The sequence below is a fragment of the Convolutriloba macropyga genome, chromosome 8 (assembly GCF_964194025.1).
Source record: "Convolutriloba macropyga chromosome 8, txConMacr16.3, whole genome shotgun sequence".
In the NCBI taxonomy this organism is placed as follows: domain Eukaryota; kingdom Metazoa; phylum Xenacoelomorpha; order Acoela; family Convolutidae; genus Convolutriloba; species Convolutriloba macropyga.
The window spans coordinates 59,694,467-59,722,387 of record NC_134475.1 but is presented as its reverse complement, the minus strand read 5'-3'; the positions used below and the strand labels follow the sequence as shown (position 1 = coordinate 59,722,387).

At 35.4% G+C, this 27,921-nt stretch overlaps 1 protein-coding gene across 1 annotated transcript in view; it reads left to right on the top strand.

Moving 5' to 3' along the window:
• The window catches only part of LOC142344887 (RNA polymerase-associated protein CTR9 homolog), a 75,580-nt gene extending 48,050 nt beyond the window's left edge, over positions 1–27,530 (top strand). Inside the window, exons 17-22 of the mRNA XM_075396930.1 lie at positions 23,102–23,391; positions 24,238–24,376; positions 24,751–24,872; positions 26,572–26,671; positions 27,192–27,216; positions 27,284–27,530. Of these exons, the coding sequence (XP_075253045.1) occupies positions 23,102–23,391; positions 24,238–24,376; positions 24,751–24,872; positions 26,572–26,671; positions 27,192–27,216; positions 27,284–27,300 (693 nt within the window). The 3' untranslated portion in view covers positions 27,301–27,530. The remainder of the gene's footprint in view (positions 1–23,101; positions 23,392–24,237; positions 24,377–24,750; positions 24,873–26,571; positions 26,672–27,191; positions 27,217–27,283) is intronic.
• Positions 27,531–27,921: the final 391 nt, after the last annotated feature.

Genomic DNA, 27,921 nt, shown 5'->3' with positions numbered 1-27,921 from the left:
GTCAGAATTTCGAATTCATAATAGCAATATCAGAGGAAGCGATACAAAAGATAAAGGGTTGCTAATGAATATTTGATTAGTTTATGAACGTTGATATACATTTACATGAAAGTTTTATCACATGGTTAGTGAGTTTTGGTATAGAGACCACAATCTCATCGCAATCATCTATTGAAAAGACAATCAACTGCAAATCATTCATGGATTTCAATATGGTGCTTGAACATAAAGAACAACTGTGATATAAGTTTTAAAAAATCCTTTTGTGGTCTTAAAATGGAGAAAGATTGATTAGGAGCTGCGTCAGATGTTAGGGCAGGCAATTTTTGTGCTTCTATTGATTCTTTACTTCCACAATAATAACTTTTATCAGATGCTTATTTTGGGAAAGCTTGTTTTCTTTGAAGAATTTTACCGTCCCTGAATAGTGAAAAAAACACTTACTAATACTCCACTGTTTAAGGCTTTCACGTGATACCACTCCTGTTTTTCTCAAACTAAATTGGGGCCAAGATAATAATTTTCCGCACATGAGAGGGTGCGAGCAACGAGAGAATAATGATAATGATGTAATAATTCTCTGATGCTCGCGGTTCTTCGCCTTCATCACCGAGAAGATACAAACGGTCTATATGTATTCTATATTTTTTGAACTCTAACATGATATGAATGTTTTTTAATTACTCTCGAGTGAAATTTGAAGTTATCATTGTTGTCTTGTAATCATTGTTGTCGGGTGGTTTTACTTTTGGAGTAATTTTTTCACGCTTGGTTTTTGTGTGAGCTAAATTGCCGTCTTTCAGAATTTAAGCTGCCAAACTTGATTCGTAGCAGTTTTGTGGTGAAAGTCAAAACTGCCTCGAATCGGAAAAAATGGAATTGCCGAAATATGATTTTATTAATAGCCGCACAGCGATAGCTGGGGCTATTATTGGCCTTCTCTTGGTTTTTTTTTATTTCGTCGTCATGATTTTTGTTACGACCATATGACGTCACAGCCACTTTTTGTTCATTCGTTCATGCAATTTCAACTGAATTGCACGTGTGACGTCATTTTTCGCTTTTAGTGGAGCGAATTTTTTTGTTCATGCGCGTGATTAAATTTTTGGTCACACTTGACTTACCTCACTCTCAAAAATGACTTCCTCACTTTGAAATTGACTTTTATTTACTTTAATTCAAAGAGATAAGGTCAAATGGGTGTGTGTCACTCTAAATGAAGGTTATTTGAGATCAGCTAATAGAGGCAGCAATAACTTATACAGATTTTTAATCAAAATATAACAGATCAGCCTTCAATGAAAAGACGAATTTTTTTGGTCTGTCTTTTTTACTGTTTTTTAGACTGCCGGTCTACAAATCTATTGCGGCTATTTTCTGGCAATCTGCCAGCTATGTTTTTTTTCGTCTAAAACTTAGCACTGGTCTAAAGAAAACGCTAAGATATCTTCTCAGGTGCAAGACTTAGGAGGCGAGGGCGATTCGGCTTATGTTTCTGTCCTTCAAGATTAATTCGTCCCACAATGTTGTTTTATTACAGCTGCCAATCTGTAGGCTGAGAGCTGTTGTAGTGCGGTTTCTGTGCTTTTTATAATTTGAAGAATTTGCATTGAATTGAAGCGTGGTCTTGTTTTAAGATCTGTTTACACATTTTCATGATTTTTGAAGTCAAATTGGACTAGTGATTTTGGTCACGCCGAAACAGGAAGTAGAGCGAAAAAGAGAGTGATTTTGCGGCGTGACATTTTTAACTATAATTTTAAAGTAGAGTGAGAAAACGGTGTTTGAACAAAAATTCGCTTTCTTGCTAGTGATTTTTTGTTCACAAGCGGCAAGTTCACTTTGACTTTTTTTACTGTTTTTTTGATTTTTTGGATCGAGTTTTTTTCCTAAGGGTTTTCCCAATCCATTCTTAGTTCATTCTAGGCCTAGTTTTTTTGTTTAAACCAAATTTTACTTTTTCGCTGGTGGTTTTTTGTTCACATGCTGCATTTTTACTTTGATTTTCTGTTTTTTAATTATTTTTATCTGATTTTTTAGACAGGGTTTTTCAGTTCACTCATAACCCCTACTGGATCTAGTCTTCTGTTTAATCAATGAAAATTTCTTTGAATTAAACGTCAGGACTTGTCCTGCTTTGTTTTTTAATTCGTCGTCTCCATCGATGAGTCTTTCGACCATTGACTTTTTCAGGTTCATTGACTTCTACTGCTTTGCAGTTAAAATTTGTATGCGTGACGTCATTTGTTCTGAATTTAGGTCAATTTTTTTACTTACCTCACTAAAAATATGACTTCTGAACTGACTTAATGAATTTTAGTTTTCATGTCTATTTACTAGTTAAAGATCAAAAGTTTGCATCTAAGTAGTGCCAAACGTATATGCTCTAATTCTAGTAGTAATAGGGTGAGCAAGTCACCCCGGGGGGGGGGGTGTAGACCCATGTATTAAGATAGGGTATAGGAGTAATTTTTGAGAGAGGGTCTACACTAATGTATTAAGATAGGGTATAGGCGTACATGTATTAAGATTAGTAATAGCGGGCGCCACGTATTAGTTATAGCGGCCGCCACGTATTAAGATTAGGAATAGCCGCCGCAACGTATTAAGATTAGGAATAGCCGCCGCAACGTATTAAGATTAGGAATAGCCGCCGCAACGTATTAAGATTAGGAATAGCCGCCGCAACGTTTTAAGATTAGGAATAGCCGCCGCAACGTATTAAGATTAGGAATAGCCGCCGCAACGTATTAAGATTAGGAATAGCCGCCGCAACGTTTTAAGATTAGGAATAGCCGCCGCAACGTATTAAGATTAGGAATAGCCGCCGCAACGTATTAAGATTAGGAATAGCCGCCGCAACGTATTAAGATTAGGAATAGCCGCCGCAACGTATTAAGATTAAGTATAGGGACCAGGGTATTAGTAGTATAGTGTGAGTAGATCAGCCGCATTTTTGGGAGCCGGTCATTGGCCTTTCCGCGCAGGGAATTGTACAGGCGGGGAATTGTACAGGCAGCGCGCACCGGAATTGTACAGGCGGGGAATTGTACAGGCAGCGCGCACGGGAATTGTACAGGCGGGAAATTGTACAGGTAGCGGGAATTAACGGATAATTCCCCTCGCAGTAAATTTCAACATGTTTATTGGTATAACCAGCGCAATGTATTAAGATTAGGTATAGCCGCCGCAATGTATTAAGATTAGGTATAGCCGCCGCAATGTATTAAGATTAGGTATAGCCGCCGCAATGTATTAAGATTAGGTATAGTCGCCGCAATGTATTAAGATTAGGTATAGCCGCTGCAATGTATTAAGATTAGGTATAGCCGCCGCAATGTATTAAGATTAGGTATAGCCGCCGCAATGTATTAAGATTAGGTATAGCCGCCGCAATGTATTAAGATTAGGTATAGCCGCCGCAATGTATTAAGGTCAGTTATATCCACTAAAATTGAGAAAATTGAAAATTTTTAAAAGAATGAATTATGAAGGTACAAAAAGACAGACACAGTATTAATCAAGTACATTATAAGTAATTTTAAACACAACAGAGAGCGCTCACAATACGAAAATTGATTCAATAAATTACAAGTTCAGGGGTACAGTATGAATTCCATCAGATAACACTTTTCGTTTAGGATAAAAATATGAGAGTCCTTTCTTTGTTTGTTCATAGGTAGCGACGCAGTGGTTGATTGTCCGAAATCCTCTATTTGTAGATGTTAAATTGATGATTTCTTCCATCACTCGCCGATATTTTTCCAATGGTCCATCTCCGGTCTCTTCCAATGTTCGTTTGTTCAGTCCTTTGCTGCTGAATTTGTACTTATCCGATTTGGCATCGTAGCAACAATATGTTTTGCTACAGAGACAAATCATTTCAGTACATCTAAATTCTTCCTTGAACAGACCTGGTTCACGCTTATCGTGCTTTTTATGTTTATCACAACAATTTCTAGGGAAGAAATTTTGTACAGCATCAGCTTTGAAAGAATCATCACAATCGTGTTCCCCCAGAGTTTCCCAATCTGCTTTTTTAGATGGACGAGTGCAATCGTACAAATTATCGTGCGCTAGAGCTAAGTATAAGGAGTCAGTGTCCATTTCTAACTCTTCGAACGTGTCGACATCGCAAAATTTATCAAAAAAATTGTAATAAAGCTCCAACATACGTAATTTTGCGTACTGAAGTATAAAAAAGCCGACTATTATCGGTTCACGGTGCTCAATTTTTGATTTTACAAGTTCAACTTCGTATAGTTCTTTTGACACACTGTTAAGTCTCTTAAACAATTTCCCGTTGATAGCTTTGTGTGTCTTTTCATCGTTCAAGTATTTTGTCTCTGTATGTCTGCTTCTGTCCATGATTTGGTAACCATAGGAACTATTCCCTAACAATTTCATTGTTTCTGCTACAACGCTTGATTCAGGATTTTCATCTCCAACTCTTCTAGCATCAACAACCGATTGGACAAAATTGTTGATGCATTTTTTGGGTGTGTACTGAACGAAGCGATAAATTTTGGTGCATTTTAGCCCAAGACTAAGGTAAAAATTGAGTAATGGTGTTATGACTGTTCCATTCTCCAACTTGAAGCTTGAAATTAACATGCGTTGCGGTTGCTTGAGTAAATCGTTATCAATTGCATAATCCCTCATATAATCACCAATATCTGCTCGACTAACATTAAAGTTTTTAAAGATTGGTGGAAAGTTCGAGAACTTGTATTTCAACCCATCTGGAACTTCGAGATCACACTGAACGTAACCAAATAGTTTATCTTCTCTTATCTTTGTAAGTAGAGATTCTTGAGTCAGAGGTAGCTTGAATGGGAAATTGTTTCTCACGTGAATTTTTACAGATTCATCACCTTTGACAGTTTCCCACCAGTTACATTCCCATATCTCAACAACTTTATATCCTTTGTTTCGCAAATAGTCTCGTCTTAGTTCATCGTATTCCCGTTTCTTTAATCCTTTCTGAGTCTCTTCCTCTGACATGCTTGCTCTTGCTTCCTGACATGCACAAAAGTGAAAGTAACAACCCATTGCTTCAAAAATAGTTTTACAGTGAGCACAAAATCCGTCTACATTAAAACAATCAATCTTTTTCTGAGTTCCAGTTGTGTAGTAGCTTTCAATAGTGCAGTTAGGACGTTGAGATTGTAGGTACGACATAACCATGTTCTCAAATTTCCTCGATTTATTTTGTCTAGTTTTAAACTTCTGAGAGTCTGAATCAAACTCCCATCTAGTGTAAAGTCCAGTGGGCATTTCTTTACACATTGAGAAGGGGTAAAGTTGACTGGCGTCTATACCCACAATTGATTTGCAAATGTTTTCTGTGTTTCGAATGTAGGTTTGATCCACAATTGCTCTTCTAGTAAACACAATAGAGGGACCACCGGTCATATCTTCGCGTATTTTATCATGTAAATCTTTGTCTGCTTCAACGAAACGATAGAATTTGCTATTAGTTGATTTGTGTAGACAAATATTTGCTAAATTAGGTAGTGTGCAACCCAGTTTTAACATATCAATCCCTTTGTTATGATAGAATTCCATCATTTTCTGCATCGCTTCTAGTGTCGGGACAACATCTTTGTTATTATACCACCTGACAAAGTCTTGAAAAGTTGTCATTTGTTCGTGCTCCCACACACTTTCCAAGTAATTGTAGTTGTCGAATCCCGAGGGGGGCACTACCTTCAACCTAAGTTTTTTCAGAGCCTCCTGTTGGGAAAGTCCACTATTCAACAATTTTGTGAAATCCGTAAATTCTTTTTCCAAGGGATTGTGATCTCTCAACTTACTAAAGAAACATTCGTAAGGGGGTAGGAAAGTTACATCCAATTTGTTTGGTGAGTCGAACCATTCATAAGGGAAAAATCCTTTGGTCTCATTTGTCTTGTAAGCTTTGAGGAACGAATCTAGTGATGTTGCTCCACCAAGAAAGTTTAGAATATCGAGAAACTGAACATCGCCAAATTTAAAGGATACAAAATGATTAGCTTTTTTAATAACCGTTGGTTGAATATCGCGCTCGTGAATGAGGTAGGGTAGTAAATAAGACTTGATAAGATTCAGATCATATTTCCCGCTGTTTAATCCAAATACAGGTAAAATGCTGACATAACATTCAAAATGTTGTTGTAGTTCGAGAAGTTGATTTTTCTGAATTTGGAGGAATTGAGTCGACATATCAATTTGTTCTTCTTCGATATATTGAAATTCAAACATTGGAGTACTCTCATCTTTCCTTCCATTTAGCTTCTCGAAAATAGAACTTACTCTGTTTTTAATTGCATTTTCAATTGAGGAAAATTTTTGCAACATTTCTGCTTTACTTCTGCTAGCTAATTCTTCTAATGCTTCAACAAAAGATACAATCAGTGTCTTGGGGTCTCTGTTGCAAAGGAAAATAGTTTCTTGTAATAAATTAGAGGAAATTGACACAGATATTGGTTCATGTTTTCCTATCCAAGTAGTTGTATTGGTATCTTTTAGTTCATTAGATGGAACGCAGATTGATTCGAAGTCAAATACAGCCAAGTTTTTGAACAATTTTTGTTCTTCCTCATATCCAATTCCAAAACCGTCAAGTTTATCGAACAAAGTTTCTCTCAAAGTGTAAACACTCTTCGGATAAATGTGCTGTATCCTATCTTTACAAGATTTCACGTGACGGTGGAAATTACCAGCACGCTTAATAAAGGTATCACAATTAGGACAGCGGAATCGTTTGGAAAACGTGTTGATATCATCAACATAGCAAATGTGGTTGTTGTAGCGCAGTAGATTAATGTTGTTCTCGTACATCTCAATACTTCTTCTGGCAAGTTCACCTACAAAATCCCCGTCCTCAATGTCAATGTCATAAATGAAAATGTTGTGTTTTATAGCATTTTCAACAAACACAAGGTGATCCATTGACACTCCTCTAAAGTTAATTGCGTCATGACCAGACTCGTGGAGAAGGTCACTGAACAACTTAGCTGCGTTTGTTTCCAGCTCAGCTGATCCATACAAGTGAACAGCCACAGCTCTAAACAAGCAAAGGTAGTCCTTGTAGGTTTCTCCGTATCCATTCGTAACAAGACAATTTACATGGTTTCTCTTCAACAACTGTTCAGGTATAACAGCATCTAAACATCCCATTGGGATATTGTTGAGAAGAGCACAGAAAACTGTTACATTCGTAGTTAGTGCATACCGCCATTTTGTGTTTGCCCTTTCTTGAGCACAAGTCTCAATCAAATCCAATTTCTCTACTCTATCCTGAAGTGAGACTAAGTCTCCCTTAGAACAAAGTAAATGAGACTTCTCAAAGAAGGTGTTGTTCTCATGAGCATAAAAGTATCGGTATTCGTCTGTGTCAACATTTCGTAAAATAAATCCCAGGGATAAATTTATTTTTGCAGCACAGTTAAGCTTTTTAAACACTTCCTTCAGTTTTTCATTAATTTCGCTGGGATCAAGTCTCGACAATTTAAAATTGAATACTCTATGTCTCCCATTCTCCATCTCAGTATGTCAAAGAAGTGTTGACAGGCACTAAGTTCCTGCTGTAACTGTTCGTTGTTCCTATCCAATTCTTCCGATTCTAGTACTTCTTTCAAGCTTTCGCTGGATTTGGTTCCAACTTTGGTCGATGTTCCGTGTTTCCGTCTCTTATGTTGTTGAAGAGAATAAAAACTTGGAAATTCCTCCAAGCATATAGTGCACACTGTACTAAGCTTCTTTTCTTGAGGAGCGTGATGCTTAGCAAGGTGGTAGTTCAAGTCCTCTTTCCTCTTTGTGTAGAAATGTGGACACTTGGGACATTTTAAAGTCCCACTATCACACGATTTTTTGTGTCGAGCCATTTGCTGCTTGACAACCATTTTCTCGCACTTTGAGCATTTGACAGGTAGATTTCTATCAAGAGAAGGCATTGTATTGTTGTGATCCAAAATAAATTGAATAAATTTTAAGTAAATTGCCGAGCAACTGTATCTGATAACAAAGTGAGAATGAATACAATTTTTGGTTTTTTAGTTAGAATAACTTTTATGACTAATTATTTCCATATAAGGAAATGACGAAATTTCTATTTTTAGTAACATTACGCAATACGAAAGTTCAAGAACTTCCTACGAAGCAGTCACAGTGTTACATAATACATTGTATTTAAATCCAGAAAACATCAAAAATGTGTAACCTTATTCCTTGGAGGAAAATCGGAAATCTTAAGTTATATTTATTTGTCATATTGCTGATTTGTGTTACTTTTTTACAAAACAATACTATTCATCCCAAAACAGACTTCTTAACAAAATCTATCTGTCAGATGTTTGCTCACTTAGAGAATACAAATATTATTGTAAACAAACTAATTTTCTAATTTCATCGATAAAACACTAAATGTGTTTTTACAATAATATTAAAACATTAGAGAAGAAAACTCCTACTTTAATTGAAGATAACTTATATACAATTGACGTTAACGTGATTATATTACAAACTACAAACCAATCAAATTTTAGTATTAAGAAACTTGTTGTAAAAGTTAATGATATCGTTTTGCTTATCTCATTCTCTCCTTTAACATTTTTTTATTTTAATAGATTAATACGTGAAATTTTACTCATTTGTGAAACATGTTGATCAAAAACCACTTACAAATATTGGAGAAGATTTACAAGAGAAAAGAAGGTATACCTGATTCATACAAAATTGACGAAATTGATGTAGATTCATACTTTTTTACAATTTTTTGGACATTTTCACAAAATCCAACAGAATAATCCGATTTAGTAAAGGACTTGAGTATGCAACGTTCTCTATTAAAAAATTTGAATATGAGGAGTTTATTGCGAAACAGTCTTTCGATTTATCCTCAGAATTGCATGTAAGCAAATACGAATTGTTGTTCATTTTGAACTCCGTCCCCGATATATTGGAACAGTACAGAAATATTTCACAAACAAACTTTGTTCCTCTCCCAGAACCAATAACAATAACTTCTTCACTACAGAGTGCTTTGTACTTCCATTATTACAACGACTACAATGCAGTGGGAGTACTGATCAGGTTCGGAATTCGTTTACCTAACGTATATATACAGAAATTTGATTCCAAAAATGGAACATTTTCCGAGATTGATCTGAAATTTGACGAATTGGAAAAAATTTATCAAAGCTTGACTTTTTTGGTAAATTATGTCACTTCATTTCAACTTAAATAGACCATTTTAGGTAAAAGCATAGTCGGAAACCTGTATGTATCCTTCACTTCCTACCTTGTTAGAAAATTTTACCCAAATTTGGATATGAATTTCAGTTCGTCCAGAAATTTCAAGCTAAACGTCACTTTTTCTCATAAAATCTTCCATCTTTGGTTACTGTTGTCTGATTGGACAGAGCACACTATATATAGAGGTTGTTGATTTTGACATTATCATTTGATCCAACGTCTCTGAAAACATCATCACTACTTTCTCACATTATACTAACTACTCCTCAACATTTTATCCTGCTATCGAGCTCCAACATTCACTTTCTTTTTGTTTAAAAATACTTACTTTAGTTCTAACTTTTGTTTAAATCTAATTTATATATTCTGTTCCCTTCCTAAGAAGGAAATCTGCTGCTTTATAACTTTCTCTCCACTGATTGCTTTTATCACGTTCTCGACAAGAATCTTTTCATCCATTCTCATCACTTTCTAACAAAAACCTCTTCTATCCTTTATTCCAAAATGGAGTTCACCGTTCAAAATAATAACCTTCTGTACTCATTTTCTTTTACTGAGGATATTGCTCGGATAGGAGTTCGAGATTTATCAAACGGACTGTATGAGTCTCTGATCACTTTACCCATTACTGTGTGGCACATTATTGAGCACCAGCGACAACAGTTTCATACATATCATCAGGGACAGGTCCCAATCACAGAGAATCAACTCGGAACTCACGCGATGGGACACGAAGTTGCTGTTGTCAGTGGACACCACTATCCTCACGTTAATGGATCTGATTTTCCTGCCAACTACGTAGCTGAAAATATTCAGTACACATTTCCTTGGGAGGAAGGGCAAATTCCAAAAAGTTGGTTCACTACACCGGATGTAGGTGAGGTATCAGGCCCGGAGGTGGAAAATAATCTTCTCCAAATAGCTTCAAGAGCTCATAGAAGAGAACATAGCGAGTTGAGTATTGATACTAGTACCACCACGTCATTTAACGATCTGGAAAACTTTGATCCAGCGCAGTACTATGGATCTACTGACATGTCAACTACACCCTCGATGACAACCCCATCGATTGAGGAAGGAACAGCTCACAACCCTATCTTTTTGAGTGATGTACCTAATACTCCAGTCACTGTTCAACCAACTCAACTACCTGGTAGAATTGAGCGACAAAGAGGTTTCGGTAATGAAATTCAGAACTTACCAGAATATGTTATTGAAACTCTTTTTGAATGATTTCTATGTTCAATTTTGTAAACTATTTTGTATTTGTTCGTAAAAATAATAAAGTTTCTGAATACCTTTTGGGTGTTTCGTATTAAATTTACATTTTCAATTTTATAATTATTTTATAGTTTTCCAGAATAAAAGATTAACACGAAAGGTTACTTGATAATTTAGGTACTTGGTTATTATTGAAAATTTGTTTTTCGACAATTAAGAAAAATACCGAATTTAATTTTGATATTTAAGAAAATTGTCGAATTTATTTTCGATATTTAACAAAAAATGTCGAGAAAAAATTCGATTTTTAAGAAAAAATTACTGTTACAAATCCGATTTTTAAGCTGCAAGAACAGATTCAAAACTTGTCATTTTAAAAATTATTAAAATTTATGTTTTTTGCTTAAAATCATACCGTAAAACTAAGAAAAATGAGAAAAAATTGCACATTTTGCACGCACAGTTTGGTAACATTTTTGATTTTTAATGAAAAATCTGAGGTTCTATTTTTGACTTTTAACAAAAAATGTTGTGTGAAAATTCGACATTTAACAAACAAATCGACTTCAATTTTCGACTTTTAGAATATACACTAATAATAAAACATTTTAGTACAAACACTTTATTACTTTCTAACTTCAAAGTACAACATGGGGTTATCAATTATTCCATGACCATCTAGTAAACAATCAACAATTTTTATTAATTCACTCTCATACTTTGAGTTCTTAAGAGACTGAATTCGGTCGAAGAAGGATGATCTCAATGTTTGTGTGCTTGCATTTCTTTGCTCAGCTCTCAGTAGATGTCTCTTGAACTTTTTTCTACTCAATCTCTTCTTAGACACGCTGGGTAGTTTTTCAACAAATTTGTTTTCCGAATTATGTTGTACCGCTCTCTTCAATTGGGTGAAAACAAGTCCTGCTTCTTCGTTTGTGTGACCGAAAAACTGATGTTTATATAAGGTGTATAAGCAGTCCACTGTCTGATATTGAAAAGATAAATCATCCAATTTTTGGAGTAATTCATTAATGGAAGATGAAATGAGAATTATGTGATAAGAACAATTTTTCAGAGGACAAAAAGTGTAATTGTGAGACGCAACAGAGTACTCACTAGTAAGCAAGTAAGGTTTATAATCCTTAACTGATACGCAAATGAACAAGGCTTTCTCACAAAATTTTTTATAAAAGTCAGGTAAAACTTGACACATAACTGCTGCCATTCTGTAACCAAAGTGATTTTGGAGTGATTCTTTTAAACTACCGTATAAGGAAATAACGCAATTCAGTTCAAACACAGCGAAAATTTCATTTGAAAAATGACACAGTTCAAGAGACAGCAACTCAGAAAAATCCGTTGTTTTACTTGCTCTAAATATTTCAAACACTATTACTCGCTAATGCAACACAGACGTGCTAAACATCAAGATAAATATGCTGCTCTAGTTCAAATGTTTGCTCAACTTAAAATTTCTGACTAAGTTTCCTTATAAGGAATTTTTGCAAAATGACGCAATTGAACTTTCCATATTTGGAAATGAAAGAAGGATAATGACATCATTACCAAATAAAGGTGATCGGAAACAATAGAGGAAGTAAAATTACAAGTCAAATCATTCAATTAATTTCTCTCTGTCACATTAAGTTGATAAAATGTCTCTCTCTCAAGTCTCTCCGTTTTACTCGAGTGCTCCGTCTATGTTTACCGATTCTCAACCTAAAACTGGAACTGATTCGGTTCCATTTTATATAGACTTTGGTTCTAACCCAAAAAGATTTGGGAGATTTACTGTGTCCCAGATTTTTAAAAACGGACATAATTATTCCGAACCAACTTTCCAAGTCTTCAAAAAAGAATTTTGGAACATTTGAGAAGTACCAACAACTTCGAATAGGAGATTACGAATTCAAGAAATTCTGTTTCCTCAAGAACAATATCCTGGATGGGGAGTTGGAACTGAGTTAGCACCCGACTCAATTTGATAAGAACCCATGTATGGAGGATGTGCTGCAACGATGTCACAAAGTCAGAGAGGTCAGCATAGGACGAAATCGACGAATATATGTGACTTTCATTCAATACGTTCAGGAGAATCCAGCCTCCATTTATGTGCAGATTCGGCTCTTTTGTCGCAAGGAAAACAATGAGTTCAAGCAGGTGACTTATGTCAGCTACACTTTGGACGAGTTCAAGGAACTGATTCAAAATTTGAATGACTTTTCTAACATTGAACAATGTACATTTCAATAATAATTGTGTGATTTTGTAATATGTCTTTGTCTTCTCTACAATAAATTTTTCATTTTAAAAATCTTTGATCTGAGAATGAGTTGGGATATTGGTTGCTCAAGAAACATTTTTTTGAGTCTCAGAGACAAGTCAAAGGTTTTTCACGTTAGACTTCATTACGAACTTAAAAGATATTCGTATACTGTTCTTGAAGCTCAAAATTTTCCCAAATTAGAAAATTTGGACATAGAGTCCCAAATTTCAGAATTTAAGTGGGTTATTCACAACGGATTACGCAGAACAAGTCTTTTATATCGTTCAGATAAACAACAAGTTACCATTTCACAACATCGTGGGAACGGATATCAGTGGAGTTTTCTGACAAATATTGAATTAAAAAAAGAAGAGTACGAGAACTTACTAGAGCATCTCCCTACACTTTTATCTTATATTGAAAAGTTTAAGAAAACTTGCATTGACATGGATGAAGGAACTCAAAGTTGATGGATATTGTCATTCTTGTCAACATATTCAATTGCTAAGGAAGCATCCTTTCAATGTTTCCCGAAAATGAAAAACGCAAAAACTGTTTTTAGCGGCCTGTAAAATTTGGGACGAGAATATAAATTTGGAGGAAATTAACCAAAAATTTCCTCATGGAGGACTTATCGGTTATGGAAATTCCTTTTTAGATTTTTTCTTTGCTAGATTGAAAGTTTTTCGATTACATGCTATACTACACGATTCTGCTGGAGCGGTTAAAGCAACTACAAACAAGGGACCAGGATACTGTTACACGTTACCAAATTTTCCAAGCTCATGTTTCTTGGGACATTTAACTGGGTTAATCTTTTGTGTCTTTATTTAATTTTATAATCCTCAAATTTTCAAAATGCTAGACTGCTAATCATTTTTGTAATAATTCAACCTAGAAAAAAGAATGTCTCTCGTTGTGTTTGATATTGAGTGCTTGGAAGGGAAAATTGTCAAGGAGTTGGGTGTTTTCAAGGATGGAATTGTATTGGGATACAGTTTCCTCCCACCCAAAGACTATAAACCTACTTTTCAAGCAAAATGGAACACTAAAAATTTACATGGGATTAATTGGAACAATGGAAAACTGGAATACACTGAGTTGTCATCAATCATTCACCAACATTGTTCACCTACAACAGAATACTTTGCAAAAGGGTTAGAGAAGTGTAATCTTCTCTCAAATTACTTGTGTAAAGATGTGGAGAATCTAGATGATCTTGGTTGTCCAAAAGTTTCCAAACTTCTCAATAACTCGGATACTGACTGGGATTGTAGCAATTATCCGTATCGACACAAAAAGACATTTCACTGTGCAGAGAAGAAAGCTTATGCTTACGGAACTTGGACTCTGGATTTTTTTGATAACGTATAATATTTGTAATTTCTATTTGTATTTGTGATCGTTTTGTAATTTATTATTTTTATTTTACTACTTTTGAAATCAGAGAGAAGTTGCATTCCCAGTTCAAAAAATTGATTTTCCCTTAAAAATAAGGTATAAATGACCGAGCATACAGATAACGGTTTAAATTTAGGTAATTTTGTCTTTGATGATAATAACCAGGAACGACAATCGTGGAAATGTTTTGGACAGACTTGTAATAGATCTCTGGTGGTTTTTTTGTCCCAATTTTTTGTTATTTTGTTAATATTAGCGTGCTGTATAGTAAGAATAACTCTTGCCGAAACTTGTGAAGAAACAACAGTTTGGATTGCTATCTTATCTAGTACAGTCGGTTATATTTTACCTTCTCCTAAACTATGAACAAAATAATCTCTACTAAGGAACGCATTTTTATTTCATTGGTGGGACCAAGCGGGTCTGGAAAATCTCATCTTATCCATGATTGGCTAATTATTGGAACTTTTCAACCCGATTTTGATAAAATTTACTATTTTTATCAACATTATCAATCACTTAACGGTCTAATGTCCAAAAACATTAAAAACATTCAATTTATTCAAGGAGTTGACTTTGAGTTCATTCAGAGTCTACCCAATAATGGAACAAAGTATTTGCTGATTTTTGAAGATTCTTGTGAAGAAATCTCAAGCTCGAAAGAGTTTGTTAAAATCGCGACAGCTGGAAGACACAAAGGTCTTAGTACAATATATATAAAGCATAATCTTTTTCATCAGAGTAGGTTGGGAAGAGATATTGAGTTACAAAATACTCATATAGTTTTATTCAAGTCTCCTAGAGATGTTCTCCAGATTAACACTCTTAGTCAAGAGCTCGGGTTAGGATCACAATTAAAAGATTGGTATACAAAAGCTACTTCAATCCCGTATGGTCACTTACTCATTGATCTAACTCCGAAAACAGTCGACTCTCTTAGATTTTGCAGAAACAGTGGTTCTATTCCCACTATTTTTTTTCTCCCTAAAACGAAACAAGAGATTACTTTTTTGAACGATGAACACACAACATCTCTCTACGCTGATAACGTTCCAAACGTATTCCCAGAACTTCAAGAAATCGTTCCTAAGAAATTGTCCAAAAGATTTCATTCAGTTTCTAAACGAATGCATAGTAAACCTTCTCGGGGGACAACTACAGGAAATACAAAAACAAGACGTAATAAAGTACAGAGACGAAATTCATCAACTCGTGCTAAAAAGAACCGGAATAAATAAAAGAAGAGCAATTTTAAGTTCACGAAAAGGAATAGAGCTCATATCAATTTTGACACCATCTATCATTAATCGATTGTCTTGAAATGGAACAGTTTGTTTTGATTCCTCAACACCTTTACGAACAAAAATTCAAATTAGAAGTTAAAAAGTTGGACACTTTTGAGCAGAAACCAGTTTCTGTCCCAACACATTTGAACCCTAATTACAAGGAAATCAGCAACAAAACCAGATCTTTAAAGAACGAATCAATTGTAGATCAAATTTTGAATTCACCGCGAGTCAAGCTATCTCTCAACGACACAATTTTATTAGATGGAAGAGATACAGAAGTAGCTTTTGCAGATTTTATTTTTGCATTAAAAAGAAAGAACGTTGATTTTCCCGACATATATTACACAATACTTGATGCTACCGAAATAAATCCGCAAAAAGTAATAAACAAAGCTGCCAAAAGCAAAGACAGAGGGAGCTGGATTCCTTTCAAAATCTGAAAAAGCCAAGCTACAAAGGCTGTATAGAGATGGAAAAGCCGCATATGGATCAATTAAAAATCTACAAAAGGCAAGTGGGTTATCCAAAAAGAAAGTTGCCTACTTTCTACACAGTAAAGATTCCTACAGAAAGTATCGTCATGCAACACGACATTTCAAAAGATTACCAGCATTTGCTAAGCGAATCAATGAGATCTGGTGTCTCGATCTAGCTTTTATGGATAAATTATCGGATACTAATAATGGAGTGAAGTATTTATTAGTATGTGTTGACGTCTTTTCTCGCTTTGTTCGTGTGCAACCAATGAAGTCAAAGTACTCTACCGATGCAGTTGTAGCTTTCAAAAAAATGTTGCGTAAAAAAAGTATGCCCGCGAAAGTATGGGTTGACCAGGGAACAGAGTTTAGTGGTGAGTTTCAAAAATTTTGTATGGACAAGAAAATTAAAATTTACTATACTAGAAGTGAAACGAAAGCTGCTGTAGCAGAACGAGCCATTAAATCCCTGAAAAACATTTATCGCTATATGGAAGAAAATGGTGATAAATACATGAGAAAAATGGATTCCTTTGTCAAAACTATGAACACAAGAGTTAATCGCTCAACAGGTAAAGCTCCAAAAAATATAACAAACAAAGACTTTTTGTCAATTTTTTACAGAAACCCAATTAACCAATATAAACGACCACGTTTTAAAGTTGGTGAAAATGTTCGTATATCAAAAAAAGATATTCCATTCAGAAAAGGTTATAAATCACAGTTCACAAATGAAATATTCAAAATTGTTAAAGTTGCTACTTTTAAACCGCCAACCTATAACCTTTGTGGAGAACAAGGTGATGAAATTCTAGGTAAATTTTATGAACAAGAGCTTTCAAAGTGTATCATTTAAAGATGAGTTCTTTCACTGTTGAGTTGGTTTCCAATGCGTCGTTTGATTGTTACCCAAACAATACACTAAGTTCTTTCACGAATTTTCTACCTGAACAAATTAATCTTGATGGAGAATGGGAGGTAGCGATAACAGAACTGTCGTATCCTTCCTTGTACCAAAACATAACAGAGGGTAAATTCTTCTATCTAGATGAAGCAACACCAGATACAAAACCATCGGATTATTACACACTTGATCCAGGTCTATACCCCTCGATCTCTGATATTGTCAATGAAATGAATAGAAAAATTCAGGAACGTGAAAAATATGAAAAAACGCCCATCAAGTTACACGTTAACAAAATTACACAGCGAATTTCTTTGAGTCTTCCAAATCAGAACTCTTTACTTGTCGTTTTTAGTGCCGATCTTTGTCATGTCTTTGGATGCGAAGAAGCTGTTTATGGTATGGGTGTTTTCATGAGTGGTGGTGGTCCACATTTTCCCAAGTTTCCTTATGACATTGTACGAATACACACCTTAATGATATATAGTGATATTGTTGAATACAATATTGTGGGTGATACAAAAGCTGCTCTTTTACGATGCATTCCGTTTATATCAAAAGTTAAGAATGGAGATATCATCTCAACGGGACAATACATGAATTATCAAAATTTTCCAAACTTACAATTTAAAAAAATTCTAAAAAACTCATTCCACAGCATAAAACTCGAGCTCCGGGACTCTTATGGTGAAAAAGTTCCTTTCAACTCTGTTGGTGTGACAAGAGCGGTACTAATGTTTAGAAAAACTTCTGACAATCATTTTTAGATTTAAAGTTGTAGAAAATGGTTGCTGATAGTGATTTACCGTATTTTCGTGGTTATTCAAGACAGAGGGGAAGAGGATTCGGAGCGTTAGCACAAACAATTGGGAGGACAGCTTTTCCATTCTTGAGGAGATATGTTGTCCCAGCAGCAAAAAGAGTTGGTGCTGATTTGCTTGATATAGCTGCACCAGAAATTGGAAATGTTCTAACTGGAAAGAAAAAATTCAAATCTGTGGCTGCAGATGTTGGAAAGAAAACATTACGTAAACAGCTAGGTGGTGGAAAAATTAGGAAACGGCGCATAATTCGAAGAATTACCCCAAAAACCAGTCGACGTCGTCGAACTAGAAGAGATATTTTTTCTAAGCTAAAATGAATACTAGATCAACAAACGATAGCAACTTTCGTTATGGTCACTTTACGAACTCTTGCTTTTGACAAAATTTTTGACAAAATTCCTGTTTTTCTACCAATTGAATCTTCTCACGTTCAAGAAGTTTATCCCAGTACTTCATTGGATGAAAGCAGCATTGAGTTCGAGTTTGAAACAGATAGAAGCATATATCTTGATATGAGAGATATCCACCTTCAAATCAAAGTTGGATTACAAAAGGGAAGATTGTTTGATGACTTTATGAAAAAATACGAGCATGGAAAAGCAGATATGGGAATGTCTTTCACAGATGATGATTTACATTATCTAACTCACGTCAACAATTTATTGCACTCGCTCTTCTCCAACTGTGAGGTGTATCTGAACAATCAACAGGTTTACAACTCAAATGGTCTCTATGGACACAAAGCTTTAATTTCCAATGAATTTAACGCTTCCACAAGAAATAATGAAGGTATTTTCGCTTGTCATGGATATGAATTTGAAAAAGAACCCAGCGATTTTGAGAAAAGCCCTTTTATAGATCGAGAGGAAGAACTTTTGCTGAAAAATGGAACTACTTATTACGGTAAATTAGCAATTGATTTGTTCCAATGTGAAAAGTTACTGCTTCCAAATACAAAAGTTAGACTGAAATTGATTCGTGCAAGACCCAATTTTTACATGATCTCCTACAATCCTCACGTCTCCCTTAAAGTTCTTGACTGTTCCCTGTTTACAAGACGTGTTGTTGTTAACGAAGTGTATCACCAGACTATCAAATATCAATTAACTCATCAACCTGCTTGTTACAACTTTATGGAAACAATTGCACGCACATTTATTATTCCTTCAGGACAGAACCAGTTTATTCAGGAAAATGTTTTTAACAATGCTCCAATCAGAAGAGTAGCTATTGCGATGAACACAAATTCAGCATTCACAGGACATTTTCAAGAAAATCCTTTCAATTATCAGAAATTTGGTTTACGAGAACTAAGAATTGTTCGAGGAGGTAGAGCTATAGTATCAGTTGATACAACCAATGACTGTAGGGCATATGTAACAACAATGAAAGCAATGAATTTTAACGAAGAGATTCCCGCGTTACCACATAATCTATTTCAGAACCATTACGTGCTTGTATTTGATCTCACTTCACTTCAAGATGCTGGAGAAAGTATTCATTATCCTGAGCTCAGCGGTGAAAGTATCCGATTAGAAATGTTTTTCGACCGCCCGCTAAGAAGCGTGACAGAATTAATTGTTCTAGGACAAAGGATGTCCACTGTTAAAATTGATCAGTTCGGAACGGTTGCTAAAAATGTCTGAAGATTTTTGCGTTAACGAAAATTTTTTCATATTTTTTTCAGTTTTTTATGGGTTTTACATCATTGCATTCTGCATTGGAACATTTTTGGGTTATATATTATCGTCACCCAGTTGCCATTCTCTTCACCAAATAATTTCTTAAAATGGACGTTAACTGGGGGCGAATTAATTCAAACTTTTTTGTTTACGTTCCTCTCCTAATTTTTCTTGTACTTCTTTTTATAATTATTTTATTCTACCCCAAATCCCATAACAATTCTGTTGACAAAATTAAAAAGTCAAGCAACCTTTTATTAGAGCAAGGTAAAAAGTCCAATGATTGTTGCTTTTATGAAGAGAATGAGTCTTTTCAGCTTGACTGTACAGTTAGAAATCCGTGTGTTAATGGTACTTGCGAAATAAAGCAGAGAAAAATTGTTTGTCATGGATAACACTTCCCTGAGACAGATTATTGAACGAATCCCAGAACTCAAATACCGCTATATTGGATCGTTTCCAGCAGATTGTGTTCCAAGGCTACCCACATTCAGTTTTGCTATCATCAACACTTCTCCGAGCAGTGAAGCTGGAGAGCATTGGATAATGATTGCTCGACTCAATCGAACTTATTACTATGCTGATTCTTTGGCTCGTCCAATCACAAAATACAAATTTTTGAATAAAAAGTATCAGAAAATGATACAACAACCAGTTCAGAAAACTGATAATTTGTGTGGATTTTACACAATATTTGCAGCATTTCAACTATTTAAATTTTTTCAAACAAAACTGAACAAGGTTCATGACGTTCATGTTTTAAACTTTATAAGTAATTATATGTAATTAGATAAATTTAATGTAAAATAAGTCGAAGTGTAATAAAGTCGGCAGTAATTTTTTTCTAAATTCCTTAATTCTTCGTTAGTTACTCAAATTTTTGTTGTCGACTTTATTAACTACTCGGCTAAATGTACTTTAATACTCTTTTCTTTTGTACTATCATCATGTAAACGTTTGATTAAATTTGTATTTGCATGTGCTTAATTTGTACTGTGTCTGTTATTTTGTACTTATTAATTCAATTTTTTCTTTTATTTAACTTTTTTCCATGTTATGAGCGCGTAAAAGTCCACTAGTACTGTGACAATGCCAGATCAGCAAGAGGTAGTTTCGATCTACCGACCTCTGGGTTATGAGCCCAGCACGCTTCCGCTGCGCCATCTTGCTATTTAGGGTCGGCTATACCTAATCTTAATACATTGCGGCGGCTATAACTAATCTTAATACATTGCGGCGACTATACCTAATCTTAATACATTGCAGCGGCTATACCTAATCTTAATACATTGCGGCGACTATACCTAATCTTAACACATTGCGGCGGCTATACCTAATCTTAATACATTGCGGCGACTATACCTAATCTTAATACATTGCGGCGGCTATACCTAATCTTAATACATTGCAGCGGCTATACCTAATCTTAATACATTGCGGCGACTATACCTAATCTTAATACATTGCGGCGGCTATACCTAATCTTAATACATTGCGGCGGCTATACCTAATCTTAATACATTGCAGCGGCTATACCTAATCTTAATACATTGCGGCGACTATACCTAATCTTAATACATTGCGGCGGCTATACCTAATCTTAATACATTGCGGCGGCTATACCTAATCTTAATACATTGCGGCGGCTATACCTAATCTTAATACATTGCGGCGGCTATACCTAATCTTAATACATTGCGGCGACTATACCTAATCTTAATACATTGCAGCGGCTATACCTAATCTTAATACATTGCGGCGACTATACCTAATCTTAATACATTGCGGCGGCTATACCTAATCTTAATACATTGCGGCGGCTATACCTAATCTTAATACATTGCGGCGGCTATACCTAATCTTAATACATTGCGGCGGCTATACCTAATCTTAATACATTGCGCTGGTTATACCAATAAACATGTTGAAATTTACTGCGAGGGGAATTATCCGTTAATTCCCGCTACCTGTACAATTTCCCGCCTGTACAATTCCCGCGCGCGCTGCCTGTACAATTCCCCGCCTGTACAATTCCCTGCGCGGAAAGGCCAATGACCGGCTCCCAAAAATGCGGCTGATCTACTCACACTATACTACTAATACCCTGGTCCCTATACTTAATCTTAATACGTTGCGGCGGCTATTCCTAATCTTAATACGTTGCGGCGGCTATTCCTAATCTTAATACGTTGCGGCGGCTATTCCTAATCTTAATACGTTGCGGCGGCTATTCCTAATCTTAAAACGTTGCGGCGGCTATTCCTAATCTTAATACGTTGCGGCGGCTTTTCCTGATCTTAATACGTTGCGGCGGCTATTCCTAATCTTAAAACGTTGCGGCGGCTATTCCTAATCTTAATACGTTGCGGCGGCTATTCCTAATCTTAATACGTTGCGGCGGCTATTCCTAATCTTAATACGTTGCGGTGGCTATTCCTAATCTTAATACGTGGCGGCCGCTATAACTAATACGTGGCGCCCGCTATTACTAATCTTAATACATGTACGCCTATACCCTATCTTAATACATTAGTGTAGACCCTCTCTCAAAAATTACTCCTATACCCTATCTTAATACATGGGGTCTACACCCCCCCCCCCCCCCGGGGTGACTTGCTCACCCTATTACTACTAATTCTTGAGTATAAGAGTCTTGAGTTTTTTTATTTCTAATAATAATTTTGAAAAGGCTCTATTAGGGTTTTTTCACCTATAGAGCATATGTGGCTCTCATGAAAATGACAGCCCGATTCTAACCCAATAAGTCTAGTGGTCTACTCAATTACTGGTGGTCAACCTGTCTATCTTATTTCTTATTTGTTTCAGTTCCATGGAAGGCCGCAAGCGTCTATCGCGGCTATTTTCTTGCAATCTGCCGACTATGTTTATTATACATTTCAACTTTAAAGCATTCTCTCGTGGATAACAAAATGGTTTAATCTGTAGCTGAGCATTTTTTATGCCGCAATGATTGCCTTTTGATCATTAGTTTTTTAATAGCCGCACAGCGATAGCTGGGGCTATTATTGGCCTTCTCTTGGTTTTTTTTTCATTTCGTCGTCATGATTTTTGTTACGACCATATGACGTCACAGACACTTTTTGTTCATTCGTTGACTATGTTTATTTTACATTTCATTTTAAAAACAAGTGGCGTGACTTTGTTTCACTTTCATTTTAAAGTAAAGCGATAAAACGGTGTTTGAACAAAAGTTCGCTTTCTCGATTGTGGTTTTTGTTCACATGCGGCTATTTGACTTCAATTTTTTTTCGTTTTTTTTCTGAATTGTTTTCCAATCCATTCATAATCCATACTTCGTCTGATTTTTTGTTTAGGCAATGGAAATTCTTTGAAATATTTCAGGACTTTGTTTCTTTGTCTTTTCGTTTTAATTTTCTTTACACAGCAAAGCTGTAGAAATCAAGTTGTCGGAATGACTTTTCCTCGCACTAACGGCGTTTTTGCGTGTGATGTAATTTCTCACTCTTTAGCCAAAATTTTTAGGTCATTTGTATATGATCTTCTGTGACGTACCTAACTCAATAAAATAACTTTAGCACTTTGAAACTTAAGTTTAGTTTGAATTAGTTAAAGGTCAAAGAAACTCATATGCTGAATGAAGTTTAACATGCTTTATTAATCTATCGCTGAATGTTTTTTAGATAGCTTTTGGAGCGGCGACAATAACGTTTCAATTTACATCTCATTTTTATCTATATTATACGGCACAACAGTCTATTTCACCGTTATTACGTCAGTCTGCCGGCTATGTTCTTTTTTTTTACTGCCAACTGTCTTTAGGAAGAAAAACGGCTGAAGCGAGAGCAAGAAGCACAAGAGTTGCTCCAAAAACGACAGTCCTTTTTGGAGAAAACGAAGAACCTTGTGAATGTAATTGGAGAAATCCCGACAGATGAGCCGACTAAGAAACCCAAGTCTAAGGCCAAGAAGAATTACGACATTTACAGCAGCGGAGATGAGGCTGGTGGATCCTCGGGTAAGCCAAGACCAAGAAACAGAGGAGAACGAAGCGGAGGCGGAGGTGGTGGTTCAAAGGGTGATAGGAAGAAGCCTGGAAGCGAGAACTACAGGTAAAGTTATAAGATAAATGAATTTAATTCAGAAATCGTCCCATTCGGTTGTTTGGCTGAAGCGCATCGAGTTTTTAAACTCTACTAAAGTTGTTAATTTGCTCTGTTAATGAACCTTCAAAATTCAGTTTGACTGCTTGAAATTACAATTGGACTGATACAGCACCACCATCATTTGAGCACATCTTTCTGTGAATTTGATTATTGAGTCTACTGTAGTTGAATGTTTTTGGAAAGCTATAGAAATTAGAGGGCGTTTATTGCAAATAGTTATAAGGTGAATGGGACGGTGATTTTACGATTCATTGAGTGCGGACATGAAGGTCACTAGATTCTATCACATCTATAAGTGAAAGCTGATTGGAGTTTTGCTTTAATATAAAGTTCTTATAATATCGTCAATTTTGATAGAAATTTTTAATTTTAGTTCCACTTGCGGGTTGTGTGTAAAGTTAGTTTTTAAGCTGAGCTTGTAACGTCTATAAAGAGCTTAGACCGGAATGATAAAATTGCATTCTATGAGTACAGAAATTCGCTTCTAAGCTTATTCTAAAAAAATAAGCTAAAGAAATTTTACTTGAATCTTACCATGATAACCTTCATATAGCAGCGTAGGTGAAATTCTATGGAAAGGCTTAAAGTTTCAATAAAAGATAACCTTTTTTGTTCCGATCTCATCATTATTATCGGACGCACTGAACACTGCTCTCAGATGTTAGTCAGTAGTTTTATTTATTTCTCAAAGACAAATTCGGAAGAAAAAGATGTGAATTCACAAACATTACCGTTAGGTTAAATTCTTTCATGTTCAAGCATCAGGTATTATATGCATATAATTTTTGATAGGAGGAAGATGACGAAGGAGGAGTTGGAGGATCTGAACGACTTCATAGATGACGAGGAGTTCTTCCAGAATGCCAAGGTGTACGAGAAGGTTAAGAAACAGAGACTCGCTGTCACAGACGAGTACATGTCTGCTAAACAGGTCAGTCCGCACACTTATGCACTTCACTCACACCATCCTAAGTGTGACGCAGTTAAATTTATTTTCTCTTCATCAGTGGGGTGCTTATATTTCGAACGAATGATTGATTAACGGTTTTGTGAAACGATGATCAAATAAAGATACACTGAGATAAGACTTAAGCATTTTAAGTTTCAGTGCATTGTTTACTGGGAGTCTTAGAAGTCAAAAAAGCTTATACATCAAAGACAAAAAAAATGACATCAAAGACAAAAAAAGCTTATACGTGCTTGTGAAATTTCAGAAGTGGGACAAATAAAAAATTAAGTTTGAAATTTCTTTGAGAAAATATTTGAAAAGAACTATTGATATAGGAATGATGTTGTTGTGTTTAGAAAGCAAAAGTTAAATCCAAAGCGTATATTTCCTCATCAGACGACGACTCTGACGATGACAAAGGTGGCAAGAAGAAGTCGGCTCCTATTGCGTCCAAATCACCTCCATCTCCTGATACGAAGTAAGTACAAATTGAAAAGATATGGCTTACTTGGATTTTCATGATTTTTGAAGTCAAATTGTAGTAGTGATTTTGGTCGCACCGAAAAAGGAAATGGAGCGAAAAAGCGAGTGGCTTTGCGGCGTTTTGATTGTTTTTCTGAATAATTGTTTTTCTTAATAGTTTTCCCAATCCATGTATAGTCCACTTCAGGTCTAGTTTTTGTTTAGTCAATTAAAATTTTTTGAAATGTAGGTCAGGACTTGTCCTGTTATGTTTTTTATAATTCAAAGAATATGAATTGTATTGGAGCGCTGTCTTTTTTTAAGATCTGTTCGCTTATTTTCATGATTTTTGAAGTCAAATTGGAGTAGTGATTTTGGTCACGCCGAAACAGGAAGTGGAGCAAAAAGCGAGTGGTTTTGCGGTGTTAATTTTTTTTGCTCTAATTTTAAAGTAGAGTGAGAAAACGGTGTTTGAACAAAAATTCGGTTGCTCGCTAGCGGTTTTTTGTTCACTTGCGGCAATTTCACTTATATTTTTTGTGATTTTTCGATTTTTGGATAGGATTTTTTTCTAAATGGTTTCCCCAATCCATTCATAGTTCATTCTAAGCCTAGTGTTTTGTTTGAACCAAATTTTCATTTCTCGTTAAAGGTTTTTTGTTCACATGCGGCATTTTGACATTGATTTTCTGTTTTTTTTTCATTTTATCTGATTTTTTTTAGAAATGGTTTTTCCAATTCACTCATATTCCGTTCTAAGTCTAGTTTTTTGTTTAGTCAATGAAAATTCTTTGAATTATACGTCAGGACTTATCCTGTTATATTTTCTTAATTCGCTTTACATTTTGATCACGTTTTTCGTTTTACATAAGTCACAATTTTCACGTTTGACTTCTGACTTACCTCACTCACTGTTTCAATTGAATGCATTTTAAATTGTTTCACTCATTAATAGCCGCGTCAGTAGTTCCAGGTGGCTATTATTGGGGTCCTGTTTTTCTTACTTCGCCTAGCAGATTTTTTCGTCTTATCCTGACTTCTTGGAATTGTTTTTTTTTCAAAGACTTCAGTGACTTCTATTGCTTTGTAGTTAAAATTCATGTTCGTAACGTCATTTCTGCTTTTAGGTCAATTGCGTGACTTACCTCACTCAAAAAATGACTTCTGAACTCACATATGGAACTTAAATTTTATGAACATTTACTAATTAAAGGTCAATAGTGTGCATCTAAGTTGTGCCAAACATATATGCTTGAATTGCGGCTATGTTTGAATTGCGTATTGGAGTGAATACGGTCGTCATTAGAGCAGAATCAAAAATGGGTTAAGTATCTGAAGCCCTGTCATTAAGTCATATTGCATTAGGTTATAAAAGTTCATTAAAGCGATTGCTAAATGGCATTAGTATTTTGTTTAATTGCATTCAGTTTTGAAGCGGAATTAAGTGGAATTTTAGAATCCAGCCGAATATGCAGAATTTGCACACCAAATAAGAGCACTTTTAACAATTCTGTCAATTTTTCTTAATTTTTTCTTTTTCTGTTTCGAGCGCAATGTGCGTCAAGCGCGTCAGGGAAGGCTATTTTCCGGCAATTTACCGGCTATGTTTAAGTTTTTGTAGTATTACAAATTAGGATTGTTAAACTCTCGACTTTGTTGTCATCGCTGACCAGGGATACTTGGGAGTGTATGGTACTGAGTATTTGCTGTTTTAGTGCTGATGGGGGTGACGGTCCAGCTAAGAAGAAAATGCGACTGGACTCAGACTCTTCAACAGCTGGAGATGCGGAATCTGACAAAGAAGATGCCGCTGCGGTACGTGTGCATTGTTTGAACCAGAATTTTTCCAAATTGTTTACTAAGATTTTGTCCAGCTTTTGTCGAAACTGTAGACCATTGCAGTCCAGAAGAACTGCAAATCAAATGCCGATTTTTTGATAAAGTGGAATAATAAGGAATAAATAACGAGATTTAAGCCAGCTGAATTTTCATACCTATTATTTTTGCTCTTTCGCAAACCTAATGGAAAAACCACTGCCTTCTTGTTCTTCAAATTTGTTTTTCTCACATGCGGCAGTAGCTTAGGTTAACATTTGATATAGATCCTACAAAGAAATCAGAGAATTCTTTCATTCTCCTCGTCATTCCTACCAAATGATTTGACTTAAGTTTTGCTTAAATGTGTCTAATCATATCAGCTAGAGCGCTAAATGCTGACTTGTGTTGGTACATATCGACTCGGCGCTTAAGTACATATTCGTGATGAAATTTTGATTCGCATTGTCTAACAGAAATATGATAATGATCAGTTGAATCAAAATATGCTGTGTTTTAGGCCTCCAAGTCAAAGACCAAGATTGGTGAGTCCCTGAATTTACAATAAATGTATATATTTGTTAAAAGATGGTAACGTTTGTTGCATTTTAGATTCGGATTCTGATTGATGCTCGTATTCGTGTCTATTGCAGAGGAAAACAATTTCAACAAATGTTTGCGGGGACCGAATATTTGATATTCGACGGTATTCGAAAATGGAATTATTTGGCTGTTCTTTCGTGATGATAATCATGATTATACTGTGAAACTTCTCTAGATGTTTTATGTCTTGTTGATTCGGTTGTATGCTACGAATAATAACTGTGCTTATAGAGTTTTCAATTTAGTTCCACTTCTCTCTTCTTTTTTGCAGAGTTGGTTACCTGTGTTATTCCTCTTTCAGCACCTTCTTGTCTGCTTGACCTTATTGTTTTCAGAAAAAAAACAACAAGTGGAATATTTGTTAAAACAACTGTTTGTTTTAAACTAAAATCGTTAACCTACTGTAGTTTTTTTTGCTCTCGATCGAAGTTTGAAGCATTTAATGTGAAAGTTTGTGTCTTTTTAATAATAGTTTGCGTTTCGCCATTTTTTTGCTCGCTCGAATGGCTTTTCGTGACAAGAAATAATAGAAACAGATTATGCTCGAAGGTACTAAAACACTCTAAAACTCTTTTAGAGCTCTAGTGAGCTCTAATTGTACGGTTCACCGAAGCAGCCGAGGAAGCAGAACTTTCTTGCAGCAGTCA